Genomic DNA, 21,473 nt, shown 5'->3' with positions numbered 1-21,473 from the left:
TTAAGGAGGCTTTTACGGTCAAATTGAAAATGATTTCTATTGACTATTATTTTCGGTTGCACCAAATACTGGAAAAAAAAAAAAAAAAAAAAACAAAAAAAAAAAAACAAAAAAAAAAAAACAAAAAATATTTCACCCCAAACAAAAAGGAAAATAAGAATGTAGTGGGATATGAATTCCAACCAATATCCTCCTTTCTTACAAAGAAAGAAAAAAGTAATCAAGTACAAAAATCAGTGTCAGCATTCAAGATTATTTTGAAGCAAACTGTACGTTTTTCACTTGTTGGGTTTAGATTTTTAGTGACATTGCTAAACTTTAGATTGTTTGTGGGCATTGTGTAATGAATTTGTATGGCACGATGTCTGATCATGCTCTTTCTTTCTTTTTTCTTTTTTTTTTGGCTAGTCAAGATCATGGAAGATAGAAATAAATAATTAATGAAAAAGCCGAAATCCGCACTGCTTCTATTTTAGCACGAAGAAACTTACAAACAAAAGAATGGCCAAGAGGTCGATCAGGGTGGGCCGGTGAGAGATAACTTCAATGTCTAAGTCAATAATGGACTTGAAAAAGTCCAATACCTTCAGCTGGGTGGCGTGAAATGAATTTGTAAAGGTAATTTATCGGCTCTGGCAAGGGATATCCCGATAGAGTAATGATTGAATACCACCTAAAAATACAACTTTTCACCACCTTGTCCATGTGGCAAGGTGGTCCCCTACCTTAATTTATTTTTAAAAAATAAAAAAACTCAAAAAGTAGTGAAGGACCACCTTGCCACATAGGCAAGGTAGTGAAAAGTTGTATCTTTAGGTGGTATTCAATCATTACTCATCTCAATAACCTCCCTTTGTTGCGAGCCAGACAACATTTAATGCCTAATTGCTCCTGCGAGACTGCAACGAAGGAGGGTGGTGTTATGATATTTAAGTCTGCTGATACCGCACGATACTATTATAATCATTGTGCAGTTACCAAAATTGGTTGATGGCCGGTCTGGGATTAGCCAAACGTTGCTTGGGATGGGCTTCTTGGTCTACCCTAGTGGGCGAAATTCAGGTATCATTTATACCCTAAGTTTCATTTTTCCAATTTTTTCTCCAAAAAAATTGGAAATTAACTAAGATGATCGAACCTTTTTGGTAAAGGAAGAGAGCGATCTGTGAAATTGAGGCACTCTAGCACATACTCTCACATGTGTATGGCACATGAAAGGCACCTTAGTCATCCAAAAGTACATTTTTTTCAAGTCATCTTGAGAAGGCTTTACAAACAATTATAGATCGAGGACATGGAAAATTACCCAAACAAAAGCTAGATACTTGTTGGCACTTCTATATTGCGTGTCGGCAACTTGAGATGTCATTTAAGGCTGTCAATATTTTACACGGTGATCTACAAATTTGATATGAACTCAATAGAAATTGGTGGATTAAAATTGAAAAGTCTTATTTATTTGAAGGCCGACCTATACTTTCATACTCAAACTCAACTCGATCAGACCCGAAGCCTACATGCGAACACGAATTATTATCCGTATTGTCATTGTGACGTTGCGTTTGTTATAGAGATGTTGGCATGAACTATGCCATTTCTATGTAGACAGTACTCGAAAGGTCTAACTCAACCACACTGTCTATCAATTAGTGCATTACACATATTGTAGATCATCTTCAACCCCTTTAATTTGCTGATTGTCAACGACTCAACAAGGTGTGATGACGGCTTCATGTACATTTCACACATTGACCTTATTTTTCATGTGATAGAGATCGACCATGTTGGCCATCCTAATCTCTATCACCATTGGACATATGTCCCGCCAACTCTTTGGGGTCCATATTTTATGTCAAAAATAGCTTGAACTTGGACACAATTCAACCTACTAAGCCGAAAGGGTTTCATTCAAAGCACCAAACCATGCATTTTTCAAACACCCTTCAACCGCCACCAATAAAGTCAAAAAGGCCTTAGAAATTCGGTAGTTGGGCACTCCAAAAGTCCCAAGGGTTGTTCCTCTACATACACTGTCCCTTGACCCTTCTTTCCGTGAGCTTGTTTCCACTCACCTCCCAATCTCCCATCCCTTTCTCCATTTTGTCAATCATCCACAAAATGCACCAATTAGAACATTTTCCTTGGGCTGGCCAAAAGGTTATTTTGGCTAGCCGGGCAAAAAAGTAGTCTCATTTGACTAGCCATTTTAACTATAACACGAAAATGGCTAGTTGCTGCCGGACTCAACAAATTTATTGGCTGCACACCGACAATGTATAAATTAAACTGATAAAAATCAATTTGATTCTCTCACATCTATGGGAATAATGAAAATGGATAAAACAATAATATTTGAAGTGAAATAGAATGTGATGTTGTCATGTAGATGCCTTGAAAAAGTTGGTAACTAAAATTAAATTATATTAAATAAAAAGTTATTATTTAACTAAAAAGTTATTATTTAACTAAAAAGTCTAAAAATTTGGCTAAAATTTACTTACCCGAATGTTAATGCCCTAAACTTTAAGGCCATTTTAGAAGATGGGTTTATCTTTATCGATCTTTCGGTAAAGACAAAGGTCTAATATTATTAAATAAATTAATGGGCATGTAAAAAATAATAATAATTATAAATAATGGGGACGTGATTTTCTCACTATGGGATCGAATTTATATACATCCGCATGCCAATATACAATACATTAATACAAGACCAATAGTAATAAATCCCATGCCGAAATTGACCAATTATCTCAATCTTTTCAAATTTGTAGGCTTAGACCATACGTACATTATTATATGCTCCTTTATATTGCTCATGCTTCAAAATTAGCTTTTCGCTTAAGGTCAAGCCCATTCTTTTTCTTTTTTTTTTTTTTTTTTTTTTTTTTTAAACAAACATTGAACCGGTATAAATAAAGCATGTTGCTCTAACAAAACTATGTCACAGATATAATTAGAAGTTTTTTTTACCCATACTTCATCTACGACTTGTTTAATTAACAGTTATTTTAGCTAATTCATGATCGCATTTCTTTATTTTTCTTGTATATCACACTTTCCGTTGTGTACGGTTGTTAATGTTCCGAATAATGTATTTGTCTTTAGAACAGAAAACAAAAGCATTAATAAGTATGACATTTTTCAATTGTTTTTATTATAAATTGATATGACAATTCATAATTAGTGAAATACTTAAGAGAAATTGATAAGCTGCCAATTTATTTTATTTTTTTGTGCTTAATTATGAACTATTACATCAGTTTGTAAATGACTATATAGTATAAGTAGTAGTATATCCATCCCTAGAACTACTCTATTAAAAAAATTCCAAAAAAAAAAAAAAAAACCCTAGACTAGACTCCTCCAACTAACATAAGAAAATAGTTTTAAGGGCATTTAACGAAACATTTTTGGCTTCTAATTTGTAGATGGAAATGTCAAACCTTTTGACTTGTAACAGCATTGTGAGAGTGGATATGGGTGGATAATCTTCTCTTATCGGTTCCAAATTTATCCCAAAGTTGAAGATCCATATATATAATATATCATAGTATTGGTAGGATAACGTCGTTTTCTTATAAATTTTGGGGGGAAACAGAAGTAAAATGCCGACACCACTACAAAAAACAGTAAAGTACAAATCAGATTGTACTAGGTCAGAATCTTTTATTTCGAGTTTCAACCACCATTTGTTCACTTTAGGGTGTAGAAAAGAAAGAATAATTGTATAGTCAAATAATAAAGTTCAAGATTTGGGATTTTGGTGCTAGTGGAAGATCCCATACTTCGTAATTAATTTACTTAAGGTAGCTAGTTAAAAATGCCAAAAAAAAAGAAAAAGAAAAAGAAAAAAAAAGAAAAAGAAGTCCATCATCAAATAGGCAAGAATATGATTGTCCTTTTGAATTATGTCAATTAATAAAGGACAATGACTTAATTTGGTGAGGGTGGATATAATTAGTAGATGTCTTAGAGCATTCATATTCAGCTTAGCAAATCTGCTCTCCATTTTTTATTTTATTTTTTTATTTTAGCTATTCACTTTTTAAAAGCATGTGCATCTGGCTCTCAATTTTAGCCTTTTACTTTCTCTAATCCATTTAAAAATTCTTTCTCAAAGATTTCTTTATTTTTGATTGAGATGAAGGAGAATGTTAGAGATTAAAAAGATGTTTTGTTTTTACGTTTAGTTAGCGAACAATGCTCATCAAATATTTCTCTATATTGCCAAGCCGAATACAGCTCAATTTGCTCTTATTTTAACATTCAGGCGGACCAAAATAACATTTTACTGGCGGAATAAAAATGCTACCAAAGTAGTTTTTTTTTATTTTGTTTTGGAGATCAATCCACATATTCCTTGTCTCCATGAAAGGACAAAGTGTAATAAACAGGTGAATCAAATGTGATCTTTCTGGATGTGGACAATATAGGAGTGCTAAATTCTTCTTATGCAATTGTTGCCAAGTAGAAGAAAGCCAAGAGTACTGCTTGTGTAAAGCTCCTATAAACACTCTCCAAAGAAGGTGTGGCACTTAAAATGCTTCTCCAACTGCCTCACCACTAACTTGACTTTGTTATCTTTGCTCAATTCATCTGTCAAAATCATCTCTATAGGCCTTTCGCTTGGTAATTAGCATCTCTTGCAAGAGAGAGAAGCAACATGGGCATTGATTTTTTTCTTGAATAAAGCAAGGTGGTCACAATAACTCCAAAGAAATTTTTTCAAAAAAACAAAAGAGAAGATGATAATGGTGCCTCACTCAAATTGAGGAGGAATACAAATGTACTACTTGTGTACCATTTCTCGGCATCCTATGATGCCCGGTGACGTTTGAGTGAGTGGATTGTTCACATTAAGTAGGTAGGTGAATCATACAGATGTTTATGAGTGTTAAATCTCACTTTGATTTCTTACTAAATAAGTCTTGGCTTTATAATAAGTCATTTTGAAATAATAGTAAAAATGTGATTAATGTTTCACCTGAGTTATTACACAGTTCATTTTATTTTTCCGGCTAAAATATGAAACCTGGTGGGTAAATATTGGACAAGATGATAAATGTTGCATAAACAAAAATGTTCTTTGTTTATCTTTTCTTCTTTTAAATCCATTAGAGACTCATTATGAGTTAATTTTTTTTTTTTTTTTTTTTTTCTGAGTTACTCATTATGAGTTAAACAAAGAGATAATCCTTTCCTTTCTCTCAAACCCACCAATCCATTATGAAGGCTTAGAACCAAAGTCTTCTTCTCTTTCTTATCAAGGCCTCTTTGCTGTAATCCGAGACTTTCCCATATGATGATGATAAGGTGATACATACCTTTTCAACCATGTCGTCTCCCAATACAGTTCTATGAACCAGGGAAATGAGTAACCATTATTAATTATCTATCTATTAGCCGTTTTTGTTGAAATTGTTTCAACTTTTGAATGCCTACATAATTGACCTATTTTAGTGTGTTTTCCTCGGTCGCATGCAAAGGAATTTTCGCCACAATCAAATAAAACTAGAAAAAAAAAAAAAAAGGAACCTTGATGAAGAAAAATTATATGAACAGTTTGGAATCAAGTTATAATAAAGTAGTCCTGCAGGGTGGATAAATAGTAGTTGGCTCTATAATTGTTGCACATTAGCACCATAGATGATTTAGACTTCAATGAATGCATCATCTCAAACAGGCTACTCTCCAAGCCATAAAAATGGGACAAGAATCCTCTTCATTTCAAGCCATTTTATGGTCAGAATTTAATGTTATTGTATCTAACGGTATAAATTATGCCACATTATTCAAATTTTTTTAATGGTGTGCTAACATATTTATCACGTGACATCATCTATAATATTCAAGACAACAACATTAAATCCTAATCATGAAATGACTCTACTCCGTTTCAATTGAAAGGAAGATGATCCTATTCACACCAAAAGTGAGTAATTAAAGATTAAATAGCTCTATTTTCCTGACCGAAGAAGAGCTTGTTGTGCAAAAAATGAACAACCGTATGAAATCAATGAACTTGTTTGAGAACGTCTTTTGGGCGTTTGTTTCTACTTTTTTTGCTTTTTACCCAGAAAACAAAACACACATATGTTTGCTAATGTTTCTTCATTCTTTTACTTTCACCTACACAAATCTTTTCACTTTAACTTTTCACAATCTTTTCCACAACCAACCAACCAGTGAAAGGCAAAAGTTTCTTTACTTACACTTACAAATCGCCACATTATATTTTTAACCTTTCACTGGTTGGTTGGTTAGTTGTTAGAAAGGATGTATTTGGCTTATATTTGGTGTCAGTTGCTAAGAGTTACTCATTTGGTCATGGGAATCAGGCTGTGTTTCTTCTTTTTTGTTTTTGTTTTTGTTTTTTAGTTAGACCAACTGAGGGGAAGTGCAAGATAATTTAGAAGTTCATTTTTTGAATCAATTGGCTAAATTATCGTAGACTATCCATATAGGGTTTTTGTGGTAGACATATTCCTTAATTTATGTATATTAGCATATGTATATGTATGAATAAAGAAGGGATGGAGATGGTGAAGGCAATGGGATTGTTTGACAACGTGTTTTCCTTTCAAGTTTTCCTTTATTAATTTGAATTTCATACTTTAGTGTTCTACCATAATGAATACTTAAAAACCTAGGTTTGTAAAAACATAGCTCCCCACATTCATTCTTTTTCTTTTTTCTTTTGATACAAAACAAAATACACTAGTAATAACTTCAAATTAGTTTACTTACCCAAAAATGAGGGGAAATTGCACTAACCCTCTCAAATTGTAATGTTTCCCAAACTTTAAAAAATATTTTTTTTTAAAAAAAACACACACACACACACCATGGCAAACCCATGGCTGGCCGTAGGTCTCTGACCGTGGCCTCTCCAACTTCGTCGATCTCCATAGCCAGTGAAGATTTTTTTTAAGAACATAATTATATTTTCACTCATAATAGGGGGTATAACATGTGTATCACACGTGGCTATTTTTGTCAGATTTAATAAAAAAAATCCTGAGTTAGGTGAAAGGGATAGATAATCTTAAGTTAATTACAGCTTTTTAAAGTTTGTAATGACGTTGCAATTTAGATGCAAGTACGAGGGATGAGCGTAATTTCCCCCCAAAAAAAATAAATAATTATTAGGTTAAAATAGTCTTCTAGAGTCTTTCAGTTGCTATACTTGGCCTTTGAGTTGAAGTTACCAAAAACACACGGCCAAGAAAGCCACACGAAAATGCATTTCCACCACTCTTCTTGCGATTTGCATCGATGCCCTGTCATCTTCGGACATGCACCAACAAAACCACCCCCACTGGTCTCACTCATTCTGTGTGACTGATTAGATCTACTAGCATCAAGTTTTCACTGTCGCGAGCTTTCCATGATGATAGCCTAGAAGAAATTGGTGAAAGGGCCAATGATAAATGATTGCTTTTTAACAAGTACTACTACTTTAACAAGTTCAAGCCCTCTGGAAGATACTGTTTACTCTTCTAATGACGTGCGCCACATAAAACCTTGCCTAATATTCTCTTCTTCTCAATGTACTCTTGAGGGAAGGCAAACAGCCAATTTTTACGGTTTGCCCTGCGGCCCCTACTTTCGACATGAATCTTAAGTCACGCTATGCCAAGCTTTCCCTACAAATGCTTTCATACATCACGAAAAAATGGGAAATATTATACATACCTGAAATTCGGGGCCCCTTTGATTTGACACAAAAAGCATATACTGCAATAATGACCCCGAGAAAGTTCCATGTCCACGAGAATAGTCAAATGATTATTTACATTTCATCACCTGCAAAGGTTGATACTCACCCAGTTTTATAACAGGAAGTCAATCCACATCCCATACTCCGTAAGAGTAATACTACTCTTCACATTCATTTATCACACTCGTGAAACCGGCTGACGCAGTGTGTTTTAATTGACTTCTTCAACGTGACATAAGTGTGATAAATAGAGTTGAAGAGTAACACTACTCTAGTCGATAAACATCCTAGCCAAATGAAGCAAAATTCTGATCAGTTAATCCACAGAAGACCCTTGAATCACAAATATATGTAGGACTTGTTCTGTGAGTTCCTAGAATAAGATGAATATAATGATCTAGGCAAAGAAATGGCTAGGTTACAAAATATACAAGTCTGGAGATGAAAGAGAAATCTAGATTTCAGATATATCAAGGCTCGATGAGTTCGTTCATTTTACGATAGGGTTCGCTTGTTGAAGGACTCCACTGTTAAGTTGGCAGTGAAAGCTGGAATTGAATTCAGCTTCCGAATGAATATGTTGACCTGCAAAAAGGCAGGCGTTAATGAGTTGCACTTAACAAAAGATGTAGACAAGCACATTAAAAGTAGAACACAAACCAACAGTTTTAACCACAAATTTTTTTTTGATAAGTCAGTTTTAACCACAAATCAATAGATTTGAATGATTTGAAAGCCTATAAAAAACACTCAACTTGTATACACTATATTAAGCAAAGAGAATGGTTCCTAAAACTTGTCTTTTGATTGGGATTTGGGAGAAATAGGAGTAAGTTACATATTGCGCTACCAGCACCTTTGAAATCCCTTGATTCGACAGGAATGGGGAAAAAAAAAATCAGAAATGAAATTTGAATTTGTCTAAAGAAATATTTTTGGTAAAGCTAATTAAAAAGGCATAATATATTTTTTCCCAATTCTCACAATTGATTGCCGCCACAACAAAAGAAAGCTAGAGTAAAATACACTTTTTTTTTTTTTTTTGGCAAACCCAGGGCCTCAAAATTACAGCCCCTACAACTGTCCCTAGGGGATAATTACCAGTTTTTACATCAAATCAACAAAATAAAACAGTTCAAGATCCTGCACATTTCTCATAGCATCAGAATGATCTATTTCCAAAATCAACATATGGGGTTGGGTTGAGAAGTTTCATTGTAATTACCAGCCAGGTCCAGGCCGGGTCAGCCATTTACAAAGAAGCGAAATGACACTTTAGTATAGAAGCATAAGCTTATATAAGAACCGTAGGAAATAAAATGCTTCTTACCTGATGGGATATCTCAGGCTGAGAGGTGTAATCATTTGTCTGTAACATAAAAAATAAAATTAGTTTCTAATCTCTCTTTAAATCAGATATGTCAACAAGAACTTTCAATCCCCCCCCCCCCCCCAAAAAAAAAAAAAAAAAACTGCTGGTGGAAATATGCTTACACTATTCCTTCTCTTTGACATGAAGGCCTCAATTATTACTTAGGAGAAACTTCAAGAAATATTTTCAGTTGAAATCTTATGGAACGCACAATTTAAACATTAAATGCTATCCAAAAATTGTGGGTTGGTTTGGTAAACTTTTACAAAACTCTTTTCACTTTTCAAACGCTAAAAGCTATTTTCAAAACTAGTTAACCAAACGGATTTTCAGGTGTAACCCCCACCACGATCACATTTTTCAAAACAAACTACAAAAATCTTCTCTAAACTCAAAACACTTCTAAAAAAAATTAAAACACAACATATTTTTAAAAAATAAAACACAACCAGGGCCGCCAGATCACACCACGGTGGTGGCACTATTCTTTAAAAAAAAACAATCTTCTCATTTTATTTTCTTTTATTTTATAAAAATATTTTTCAATTTTTAATTTTTACAAAACACTTCCTAAATTTTACCAAACCAATTTTTAACTTTTCTCAAATGTGGCCCCCACCAAATCAATTCTCAACTTTTACCTTTTTCAAAAACCCAAAACATTTCCCAAAATTTACCAAACCAATCGCATATATTTTGTTAGACAAGAATTTTTTATTCTTTGGGACATAATCCAGGATCTTCATTCCAGGATGGTAATAACCTTACCATAAGGCCAATAAACCCTATGGTTATTATTGTGGGACATTAGAGACCATCTTACCAATATGATTGTATTCCCTGATTCATATTCAAATTCAAGCTTCTCGTCGTCACTTTGCGCATAAATAGACTGGAGAGTAAAACGCGTCACTGGGATTCCATTAGAACGCTGATGTTCATCCATTACAATCTGCCAAAAATATAAGGATAATGTTAACATTAATGAAGCCCATAAGAATACGGTTGTTAGTGGTCTAAATGTTTGCACTAGTATTTATCAAAGAATGAATTGTAGAACAATAAGATTTGATATCCTCAAATCAGGTACAATAAGATGTAACCGTGGGGGAGGGGTTCTGGACTTTCAAAGTTGTAACAGTTCTTTCAGGCATATCAGGCCCTTCTTGGTTGTCCCCCCATGCAGTTCATGTGTTGCTGAACCCATGTGTTTTAGGATTAACTGCTTGTATCAGACTTGGCTAAAACCTAATGCAGGGGTCATAATAGCTTTGTCCTCACCAAGTGATTTGGACCAACATCCCAATAATTTAGAGAATGATAAGGTCCTTTTGCCATTGCCCATTTTTATACTCTAGCATGGAGGCTTACAAATCCAAGCTCAAAAGGGGGAGGAAATGTTGGAAGTTTCAAATGATTATGCGAGATTACAACCACGGCAGCATATTACATGAGGAAAAAAAAAAAAAAATCATATTTAAGCATCCCATAGCTGAAACAACTCAAAAATCAAGCATTACTTTAATATACTGATTGTTGTTAAGAACATTCAAAAAAGTACCATAACATATACTGTCCAAAGTGCAAAGCCAGTTAAATAATGAATGTAAGAACAATGATTTAAACTTAGTTTCCATCCAACACTACGTAGTTAAAAGAACGATTATTTCTCTTCCACCAAATTGTCCACATAATGCAAACAGGAACTACCCACAACTCCTTTCTCCTGCCAACTGATTCTACCATTTTTTTTTTCTTTTTTTCTTTTTTCTTTTTTTGATAAGTAAGAAGATTTTATTAAAAAGCGAAAGGCGCCTCTAAGTACACAGAGAGTATACACAGAAACCACCCAAGCCAGCCCACGAAAGGAAAAACCCAAACAAAAACCCACAAGGATCAACCCTAAAACCCACAATGAGCACCCATAACACCCAAAGCCCAAAAAACAGAAGAAGCCCCCATCAAACACCCAAAAAGAAGGCTAGAAAGAAAATGGGAGAGAGAGAGAGAGAGAGAGAGAGATCTGAGGACCAAAAAGAAGGCTAGAAAGAAAATTTGAAAAATTCAACAAGAAGAGATCCCTGTAGCCCACTTGATACCATTCCTATGTACAGTTTACACATGTTTGGTTCTTGGTATGGGTCAGGTAAACCATGAGAACAGCCATGAAACAAACTAGCCTATATGATTAGTTCATGTGTTCACCCAAGGACCGAAAACAGAACTCTTATTAATTAAACGAAGCATGCCGAACTGGTTTGCCTGCTTTCGTTTTTAGGTTGACCAATCCCAAGTCACAACTTGCACCCGTGGGAACAGCCAATTAGAATACAACGTGAACATGGAGGCAACATCATAAGAAAATACAAAGCGAAATGAGAAATATTTAATATACCTTGTAACCAAAAAGTTCACAACACGCCCTCCTGAACACTGAAATTCTATCCGCAAAAACAGTCTTGTATCTGTTCCATGGGTATGTTCAAACACTTTGGCTTAAAAAAGTACACTAAACAATAAATCATGATCAAACACTGAAATAAGAAATGAAATATTTCCATCAAGGACTTACCTCTCTTCACGTTTTTCAAGCGTCGCAATTTGTTCTTTTAACTGCGTTATCTTCCCAGATATATAGGAATCCACCAGTTTCCCAGCATCACCTGAATAGTTAAAAGATGCAATATGAGAAAGAAATGAACTCGTTGCTTAACAGTGTAAGGAAGAAAGTTGTGACAATAACTGTAAAATCAATACAGGTAACCAACTATTACTTATTAAACATCCTTTTGAATTCCTATCACCATTCAAGATGTGTTTCTTCAAAGTATAGAAGCAACCCATAACAGATAGCACCAATATTCATCACCGCCACATGGTATATGCAGTTTCAAGATCTTTCAAAGTCTGTCAATACCTCCTATTTTGGGAGTGGGACATATACTCAAATATGTGGTCTTTAAGGAGGGAGTGGGTGGGGAACCAACACTCTTGTTTAGTTAGACAAAGGACAGCAAGATACGGAAACTAACTTCACAAACTTCTGTTCTCCTCCATGCCTCAATTCAGTGGAATCCACAATGTCAATGAATGCCACTAGACTAATCATATAAGTTAGCTTCCAATGTCAGCAACACCCTTGAAATCATCAAGATACACCCAAAAAGAGAAAGAAACAAAAGTTGAAAGTGAATAGCAATAATAAACAAAAACACTAAACACCATACTACTTACAGCACAAGTAAAGCCTGAAAAACAAAAGTTTATGCAACAAGGGCCCCAAGAAGAAAAGATTCAAGAAACAATGCTTTTTATACCGGTCTGACTTTTCAATTCTTCAACAGCTTGTAACTTCTCCTTGGTCTTCTGCAACTCAGTTTGTAAAGCCTCTATAGTTTGTTTTGCCTCATTATCAACTGCAAGGGTATTTACCATCCGCAAAACTTTTGTACTTGCAGCAGAATAATCACCATGGCCCAACTGTGGATGGAAAAAGCAACAAAAAAGTTACCAATGACACTGGGCAAGAACATAAAACAAATTGAGCATCTTTAAGAAATGAATCATTTGCCCATATAAATCTCAACAATATCTCAAAATAAAGAAAGAACATGACAAAATCTATGATTTCTAATTAAAACATTTTTTTTTTTAAAAAAAAGATCAAGGGTTTTCCATGACACAAGAACTAGCTGAACATATCTAATTTAAATATCATTGAATCCTCGATTTATAAATAGAAACAATTAGGGAGCATAAAGTACAAAAAGAAATATAAGCATCAAGTAACAGCATACTAGAATCTTTGATGATCATCCAAGATTAAAAAGTAATAGTAAATAACATTCTTATAAACTCCATGCGTACTTGGATTGCACCCAGTTGCGCATTTTAATAAGATTGATTTACTTGGAAAAAAAAATATTTTCATAAACCCAATGAACGACCATAGAATCCAGATTATTCTTTATGAAGAAAAGCAAGGATCAATTCCAGCTCCAGAAGGCATATATGACAAACTACTCCATTAAGCAAAAGCAACCATCAGCAGACTAACCACAGGATGCCTGTTAATATTGCATCATTAAGAAGACAGCTTAAAAAGGCAAGAAGCTGAGGCAAAACCTTCAGCCATCTACAAGGCAAGGCAAGGCAAGATTAATCTCTGTTGAATTGCATATTTCTTTAACTGATCTCCCTTGAATTGCAAAGCTTAACATCGTTTCCTCAGCAACTCAATATGCAACTTCTTGTTATTTATCAACTCCGCATGCATGGAGAAAAAATTGGTAGGAAGGCTTATATTGCAGAAGATTTTTTTTAAGAAACCATTCAAGCCTTAAATCAAATGCTTCACCACAGATGTATCAGGAAGAGAGAAACGTATTGTTCCAGTAATCCTCAGAACATTTTTACCTTTGACTCCAATAGGGAAATCTCTGAACGAAGCCGATCACCCTCCCTCTCCAATGACTTTATTCTCCTTGCCTCATTATTTAACCTCTCATTGAGCAACCTTATCTCTTCATATTGATGAGTATTGACTTCCTTCTGTTCATGTAAACTACTCTCCAGTTCTTTAATACATAATTCTTTCTTTGCAATAGACGATTCAAGCTCCTGTCCATGCAAACCAAGTCACAAACAAGACCATATGAGAGATCGCATGAATAAAATAAGAGGTATGGGAGGAAAAATAATATAACCTGAAGAACAGCCCCACTGACTGCTTTATCTCCTGCTTCATCATTCTTTGGCCTCTTGAATTCATTTACAAGATTTCTTAATTCATCTCTTTCTTCGGTAACCATAGAAAGCTACAATACACAGTCAATAGTTTAGCATCAAATGATTGAACGGGAGAAAAATATAAACAAGTTAAAGATTACAGATGTAAGAACCCAACATTGCATATATATACATCCATTTGGAAGAATCTGAACGATACTCATACAACAGAATTCACAGTCAAAATGAGTGCAATACCCAGTTAATTATCATCTCAAGCAATAAGCTTGTCACATCCAATCTCATACAAGAACTGGAAAAAAAGAAATGAGGGCAAAATAACCAATATTTTCAAGAAAAAGGTCGATCCAAAGAATATAAAGGCAGCCATTCTTTTACCAATGGGGCCAACCCAAGTACACAAGATGTTAAGAAGAGCCATTATAGACAGAAGAGAAACAAATTAAAATTTAAAGACAAAGACATCAAAAATATCTAGAAGAAATGAAGAAATAGAAACAGCCATTAACATAAATAAACTGCACACATAAGCAGCTGTGAGGTCTGACAGGACACTCTGCTCCTTCGACTGCCGGCTGTTCATCTACCATTAACTCCAAAACAAAAACAAAGGTGCAACCCCCGAAACTTGCTGGATAGTCTTACTGTGAATCTAACATGACAGGTAGAACTAGTAAAAGAACTGACATTGGCAAAAGCCAAGTTCCCCCAAACAAGGACTACATAAAGCACCAGAGCTATTGTGTGTGTGTAAGGAAGTACAAGCAGCCGACTTTCAGCAGACGAATTTCAGCCTATGCTAATTGCTTGTGTGTGTAAGCAAGTACAAGCAGCCGACTTGCAGCCTAAGCTAATTGCTTTTGTGTATGTGTGTAAGCAAGTAAAAGCAGCCGACTATCAGCCTAAGCTAATTGCTTGTGTGTGTGTGTGTGTGTGTGTGTGTGAGAGAGCAAGTACAAGCAGCAGACTTTCAGCCTAAGCAAATTGCTTACCACACCCTAACCTATGAAGGTTAAAAAATTAAATCCTGATTCTTATAATGAAAAAGGCTTGGTTAAAAAATATATTAGCCTGATCTCTTAGTCCAAAAGAAACACATGAGAGAATTCAAGGCCTTGGACATTCTCAATTCATTATCACCCCCTCCTTATCTGCTACTTCAGCAATTTATATGCAACCTTTTTCTTGCTTACAATCAACTTGTGAATGAATACTCATATGAACTGAAATGCATATTGAAAACCTAAAGACTGCAGGAAGATAGGTGCATAACACCATTTCCACTAGTTTTTAACACTCAATCCTCTTTGTTACATCTGAAGTCTAACATCAGTCACTTGTTAGCCAGGATCCTATCATATGGCAAAAAACCATCTAATGAAACACTTACCATCAATTCAATCCTCTTAACCTCTGATTTTGATACTTCTGCCTTCTCTTTCGCCAATGCAACCTCAGTTTCGGCATTTTGTTTTCCGCTTTGTGCAGCATCAAGAGCCACCTCCAATTGTTTTAAGCAAGCATTTGCATCTCCCACCTTCATCATGCTATCAATCACCTCTCTACATCAAATAAAATATCTCAACGACAACAAAAAACACATGGATACTGAAAATTAGAATACTTTAAAGGTACATCAACACATTCTGTCATCATGCACTTGCATGCATGTTAACCAAAGCAGAAAGTATAAGAACAGAAAAAGAATGCTGTACAGCATTACTGCCATAAGGGAAGCTGGCAACTCAGAAAATTAACAAGCAAACTTTTGAGAAAGAAAATCACAGCAGAGCCAAATTAATAAAAATATATATATTTGTATATACTGTAAGAGTTAGATTAGACATCAGCAAAATCCTCATTAATAACTTAACCACAACTAGAACCAAAAGTAACAAAGAAAAAAAAAATGCATTCAGAGACCTAAACCCAAAAATAGACAACTACATAATTAGTTGAACAAAACTCTTCCAACAAATACATTTCCTAACCTCAAAAAACGATCTACCACACAACCCTGTAAAAATCTGAACCCCCTCCCCTAAAATGTCAAGAAACTCGTTGGAGCTTCTCAATACGGTTTGCAACACCTGCAGGGAGAGGGAAGAGGGACATGAAATACGTTGGCAAATTGGAAATTGGAAATGGTGCTCTTGATAAGGGTAATCCTACCACCCTTGGACAAGTACATCATTTTCCAACCAGCCAGCCGCCACTCTACCTTCTCAATAAAAACGTACCAAATAGCCTTCGACTTATAAAAGACTCCCAATAGAAGACCAAGATACTTCAAAGGAATAGAAGAGTCCTTGCAGCCCAGGATGCCAGCCAACCCATCCACATTAATGACATTACCCACAGGAACCAATTCCAACTTAGTTAGATTAATCTTCTTACTTTCTTTCTTTTTTTAAGTAATAGAGATTTTATAGAAAGTATAATGCACCCCTAAGTACACAGAAAGCACCTAACAAAAACCTAGAGAAAACAATCAAAACCCACAAAACCGAAAAGCCCTCAAACCCAATAAGCACACCAACCTGAAACCCAAAAAACACCAAAAGCCCTCTAACCCGAAACCCACACGAAGCACTCAACACTAAAGCACGTGAGCATTGCCTTTCCCACAGCTAGAGGACAAGATGCAATGTCATAATTTATGGAACATTCTAAGTTCAACAGCTCCCTTCTACCTCTAGTCTTAGAACGCGCACCCTTTAACTCCGATGATGATCCTCTTCAATGGCTTTCAGAAGAGCCAAAGTCATATCCTCAAAGCCCTCACACGAGAACCCCACCACAGGGTCCTCACAACCCAAAGCCCAATCCAAGGGCATGGCAGGAGGAAAAACATCCAAAGGATAAGGGAAATCTCCATCCTCCTCATCCCACAAATCGTCTCCCTAATCCCACACCACCATCTTCAAAGACAAACCAAAGCCTACTGGCCACTTTTAATATTGAATCAAACCAGTCAACCTGAAATCATCACCCTTGTGAGCAACTAGAGTGACAAAGGAATAACCACCCAAAGGGAAGGGAAAAACCCCTTCCTCCCCAACTTCTCTTACAACCAAAACTTCGAAGCATTAACATAAGGCATGTAGATAGCGTAGGTGGACAGGATTGGCCCCACAAAAAATCAGAGTGTCATCCGCAAACAACATGTGTGATATGTTAACTACACCAGAGTGCCTAGACCTTGCAGCGAATCCTAAGAGAATACCCCCATTAACAATTGCAATAAGCATTTATTTAAAGCCTTATAACGATAACAAACAGGAAGGGTGGTAAAGGATCTCCTTGTTTCAACCCACAAGAGCTACTAAAGAAGCCAAACAGAGTGCCATTTACCAAAATGGTAAAACACACAGAAGAAATACAATGCACCATCCAAGAGCGTCATTTCTCCTCGAAACCGCATCTCCTCAATAGATAAAGTAAAAAATCCCAAATGACATGATCATAGGCCTTCTCAATATTCAATTTGCAAAGCACCCCTGACTCACCAGATCTAGGGCTTCGAAATAATCTTCTCCACAACCCTTCTCATCCTATTGGCAAGGACTTTGGCAATAATCTTGTAAGCTCCACTTACAAGACTAATGGGATGAAAGTCCTTACGATAAATAGCCCTAGATTTCTTTGGAATGAGAGCAATGAAGGTGGCTAAGAGTTTTTTCAAACTTACTAATAGTATGAAAATCATGAAACACCCCCATAATATCTACCTCGATCACATCCCAACAATCTTGAAAAAAATGCCAAAGTAAAGCCATCAGGACCTAGCGCCTTCTCTTTGTTCATACTTTTTACCACCCCAAGGAACTCACTCTCCTCAAGCAGACTCTTTAACCAAGAGAACTCCTCCACGCTTATGTCGTCGAAAGCAAGGCCATCTAGCTTGGGCCGCCAACTGAACTGTTCTGAAAATAGTCCATAATAGAATTGCACAATGTGATCCCTGATAGCATGTTGGTCAGAAGAAATTGAACTATTTGTCAGAAGAAACTGAACTGTTTGCAGACAGCGTCTCAATGGAGTTGTTTCTCCTATTCGAATTGGCCACCAAATGAAAAAATAAATAAATAAATTCGTGCATTTGTCACCTTCTCTTAGCCATAGAGCCCTAGACTCTTGCCTCCAACTGATCTCCTCCAATAAAGTAGCTTTTTCCAGCACACTTATAACCATGGTTTTCCTCAAATTCAGCAATTAAAGCTCTATCTACCTCCACTCCATCAAGAACACGCAACTCCTCCAAAAGAGATTTTTATGAGCCTCCATGTTACCAAATACCTGCTCATTCCAGCTTCTTAAGCCACATATTCTCAAACTTAAAAGATCTTTTGCCCCCCTGAATTCCACCACAATCAAGGAGAAAGGGGAAATGATCTAAGCACAATCTATGTACCCTAATATGAAATAATTCAAGAAAGTTAGCTTTCCATTCCGGGGAAACAAGAAGCCTATCAATCCTTGACCATGAAGGGGAATCCCGGTTGTTGGACCATGTAAAAGTCCCCCCTACAAGGGGAAGATCCATAAGGCCCTGCTCATAAATAAAATTAGAAAAATCCAACATAGAGGGACAAAAATGAACATTACCCAATCTTTCACTCAGAAAACGGGTGACGTTGAAGTCTCTCCAAATGCACCACAGCAAAAAAATTTCACCAACTAATCAAACCAGTCAATTCCCCCCATAAATACCATCTGTCCCAATTGGAATGTGGCCCATAAACCCACAATGGCCCAAGAGAAACCATCTTCAACATTTCTAAAGGAGCAGGCAACCATAAACTCCCCCACACTCTCTTCAATTTCTCCACAACCCTCCTATCCTACATAAGCAGAATTCCACAAGAGGCCCCTCTAGAAGATGAGTAGCACCAATCCACATGTTGACACCCCCACAAACTGCAAACTACACTTCTGGAGATGAGCTCAAATTTAGATTCCTGCAAATAAATGATATCCGCCTTCCACTATCTAAGTAAATTTCTAACTCCCAGGCACTTATCCCCCTCACTTAACCATCTCACATTCCATGATAACAACTTGGACTTCATAAATAACTACCTGCAGCCCTCCCCTTCATTCTACCGGCCTGATGCTATTCGCATCATAATCAATGGTCGTAGACAAGGCCAAAAGCTCCTATTCAAAATTAGATACATATCCTGACTAAAAACAAAAAACAAAAACAAAAGGATAACAAAAGCATCCAGTAAACTAACAGAAAATCAAAGACCTAATCAACGACTAAAAACCAACTCAAGTAAGCCTGATTCCTAACTAAATAGGGTCAGCTACACAAAGCCTTTTTCACCATTCAGTCCTACCAAGACCTAAGCGGATACCTTCAATAATATCATAACTTAAACCGACAATTAATGCAGAGAAAATCCATCATTCATCAATGCCATTAGCCTACTCTGAAAAGTTCAATGGTTGGATGAATTGCTCCTGTTTAATCATTCTGCACAATCAAGAAGCAACAAACAAACTTTTCCACCTTCTATCATTTAATGTCAAGCCGCTTTTTCCTTATACAATTAGTCATATGCAAGTTCTTTCTCACGAGTGCTATGATAATCATTTATGCACATGACGAGACCATATTAGTCAGCAACTTTCATCCTCTCACAGGTAGAAAAATGATTTAGATCTCTGGTAAAAATATTTAATTACACAACCTGCACTATTGCTCCAAAGCCTTTGACCATTGAAGCAATATCAAACCCAGTTTCCCATCTACCACTGCTGCCATATTTGGACCTATCACACCCCTCTAAAAATGAAACAGTTCAGCCTGAAAGTATAATACCACTTTCCAGGATCAGCTTAGTGCATGAAGATATAGGACATATTTTTAGTCCCCCTTCCCCTTCAGTGTACACGCCATATCCCACTTCACCGCCCGTTTAACATGACAACACACGGAGATATGGGACATATTTCCCCACTTATCTGATCGTATTATAAACCATTCGAGTTTCCTACCAGAAAATATAATAACCCATCTATAGAAACAAAGTATAAACAAAGGTCCAAACCCAATTTCTCATCATAAGTCAGATCATAAATAGGTACCACAGGTGATCCACTTGTAAGCCATGTATATATCATAGAGTCCTCAATAGAGTCTGCACAAAGAGAGAGAGGGCGACAGGGGTTTGAGGGGGGACACGCATAATGCACATAATGTGCACACAAAAAATAGTTTTAAGACTTACAAAAAAAAAAAAAACAAATCTTGAAATAGGGTTGGCAATTTTTGACACGACCCGCAAACCCGACACGAACACGACACGAAAAAACCGGGTTTGGGTTTGTTATAATCGGGTTCGGGTCATAATCGGGTTGACCCGATTATAATCGTGTTTGGCGGGTCAACCCGATTACGCGGGTTGACCCGCCAACACGATAATAACCCGATTAAAAAAAAAAATCGGAAGTTAAAAACTAAAATTGAAGGTTGAAACATATGAAAACAGTGAAATTATGCCGTGTCGGGTCGGGTAAACAGGTAACACGTTTATTAGTCGTGTTTGTCGGGTCGTGTTTGGGTCGCGTGTCACAACCCGATTAATAATCGGGTCGGATTCGTGTCAGACCCGTTTATGTAATTGGGTCAGTCGGGTTGACACGAACCCGACCCGTGAACCCGAATTGACAACCCTATCTTGAAACATCAATACAAAGCATTCACTATCAATTAGGGATGTAATCGAGCCGAGCCGAGTCGAGTTTGAAGATTTCAAGACTGGCTCATTTATGAGTCGAGCCTAAATAGTCGAGCTCGAATTCGAGCCGAGCTATAAATTACATGTTCAAGCTCGACTCGTTTAAAACTCGGGCGAGCTCGAGTTCATTGAAAATGACACTCGAGCCGAGCCGGGTAACTGGACAAGCTCGGCTCAATTAGAGCTCGATGTAAACTATTAAATTTTTCAATGAGTGATCAAAGCAGAATTCAATCCCAAGTTTATGAACAACTTCTATGCATTTATTAATAACATAAATATATAATATGTAAGTATATAAGGCATATTATAAAATATATTACATAACTATAGTTTATAAGTAACAAATTAATAATATGTTATTATATATAACTACAGAGTATAAACAATGGTATATGTATAATGTGAACAAATAGTAAGTCTAATATATTCTATATAACTAAGTAACTATAATATAAATATAATATATAACTATTGTTAACCATGTGTGATGTGATATATGTGTTTATATATATATACTAACTATTTAATATTGTTATATTGTTATATACTAACTATTAATAACTTAATATGTTAATTTAACATACTAAATATTGTTATCAAAGTATTATAATTAATATGTAATACTATATATATTATACTATGTTTACTATTTACTAATATATATGTAAGATATGAACGAGTTAACGAGTCGAACTAACGAGTTAACGAGTCGGGCGAGCGATCCGGTCGAGCTTTAAAGGAGTTGAGCTCGCGAGCCCCTATCGAGTTTTGTCGAGCGAGTCGGGTATGTATCACTTACTAATCGAGCGGGTTTCAACAGTAACGATCGAGTTTCTACAGTATCGAGCTCGAGTTCGGATCGGGCTAAACCGAGCGG

At 36.0% G+C, this 21,473-nt stretch overlaps 1 protein-coding gene across 3 annotated transcripts in view; it reads right to left on the bottom strand.

Annotated features, from left to right (window-relative positions):
* Nucleotides 1–7,780: 7,780 nt before the first annotated feature.
* The window catches only part of LOC133881379 (mitotic spindle checkpoint protein MAD1), a 30,805-nt gene continuing 17,112 nt past the window's right edge, over nt 7,781–21,473 (bottom strand). For all 3 annotated transcript variants that reach the window (XM_062320294.1, XM_062320296.1, XM_062320297.1), the window contains 9 exons: nt 15,235–15,406; nt 13,802–13,912; nt 13,512–13,715; nt 12,413–12,575; nt 11,668–11,758; nt 11,491–11,560; nt 9,919–10,047; nt 9,054–9,092; nt 7,781–8,308 (listed from right to left, as the gene is read on the bottom strand). In XM_062320294.1, the coding sequence (XP_062176278.1) occupies nt 8,219–8,308; nt 9,054–9,092; nt 9,919–10,047; nt 11,491–11,560; nt 11,668–11,758; nt 12,413–12,575; nt 13,512–13,715; nt 13,802–13,912; nt 15,235–15,406 (1,069 nt within the window). In that variant the 3' untranslated portion in view covers nt 7,781–8,218. The remainder of the gene's footprint in view (nt 8,309–9,053; nt 9,093–9,918; nt 10,048–11,490; nt 11,561–11,667; nt 11,759–12,412; nt 12,576–13,511; nt 13,716–13,801; nt 13,913–15,234; nt 15,407–21,473) is intronic.

Source organism: Alnus glutinosa, chromosome 11 (genome assembly GCF_958979055.1).
Source record: "Alnus glutinosa chromosome 11, dhAlnGlut1.1, whole genome shotgun sequence".
NCBI lineage: Eukaryota > Viridiplantae > Streptophyta > Magnoliopsida > Fagales > Betulaceae > Alnus > Alnus glutinosa.
The sequence above is the reverse complement of the archived record's forward strand: the minus strand, read 5'-3'. Positions and strand labels throughout refer to the sequence as shown.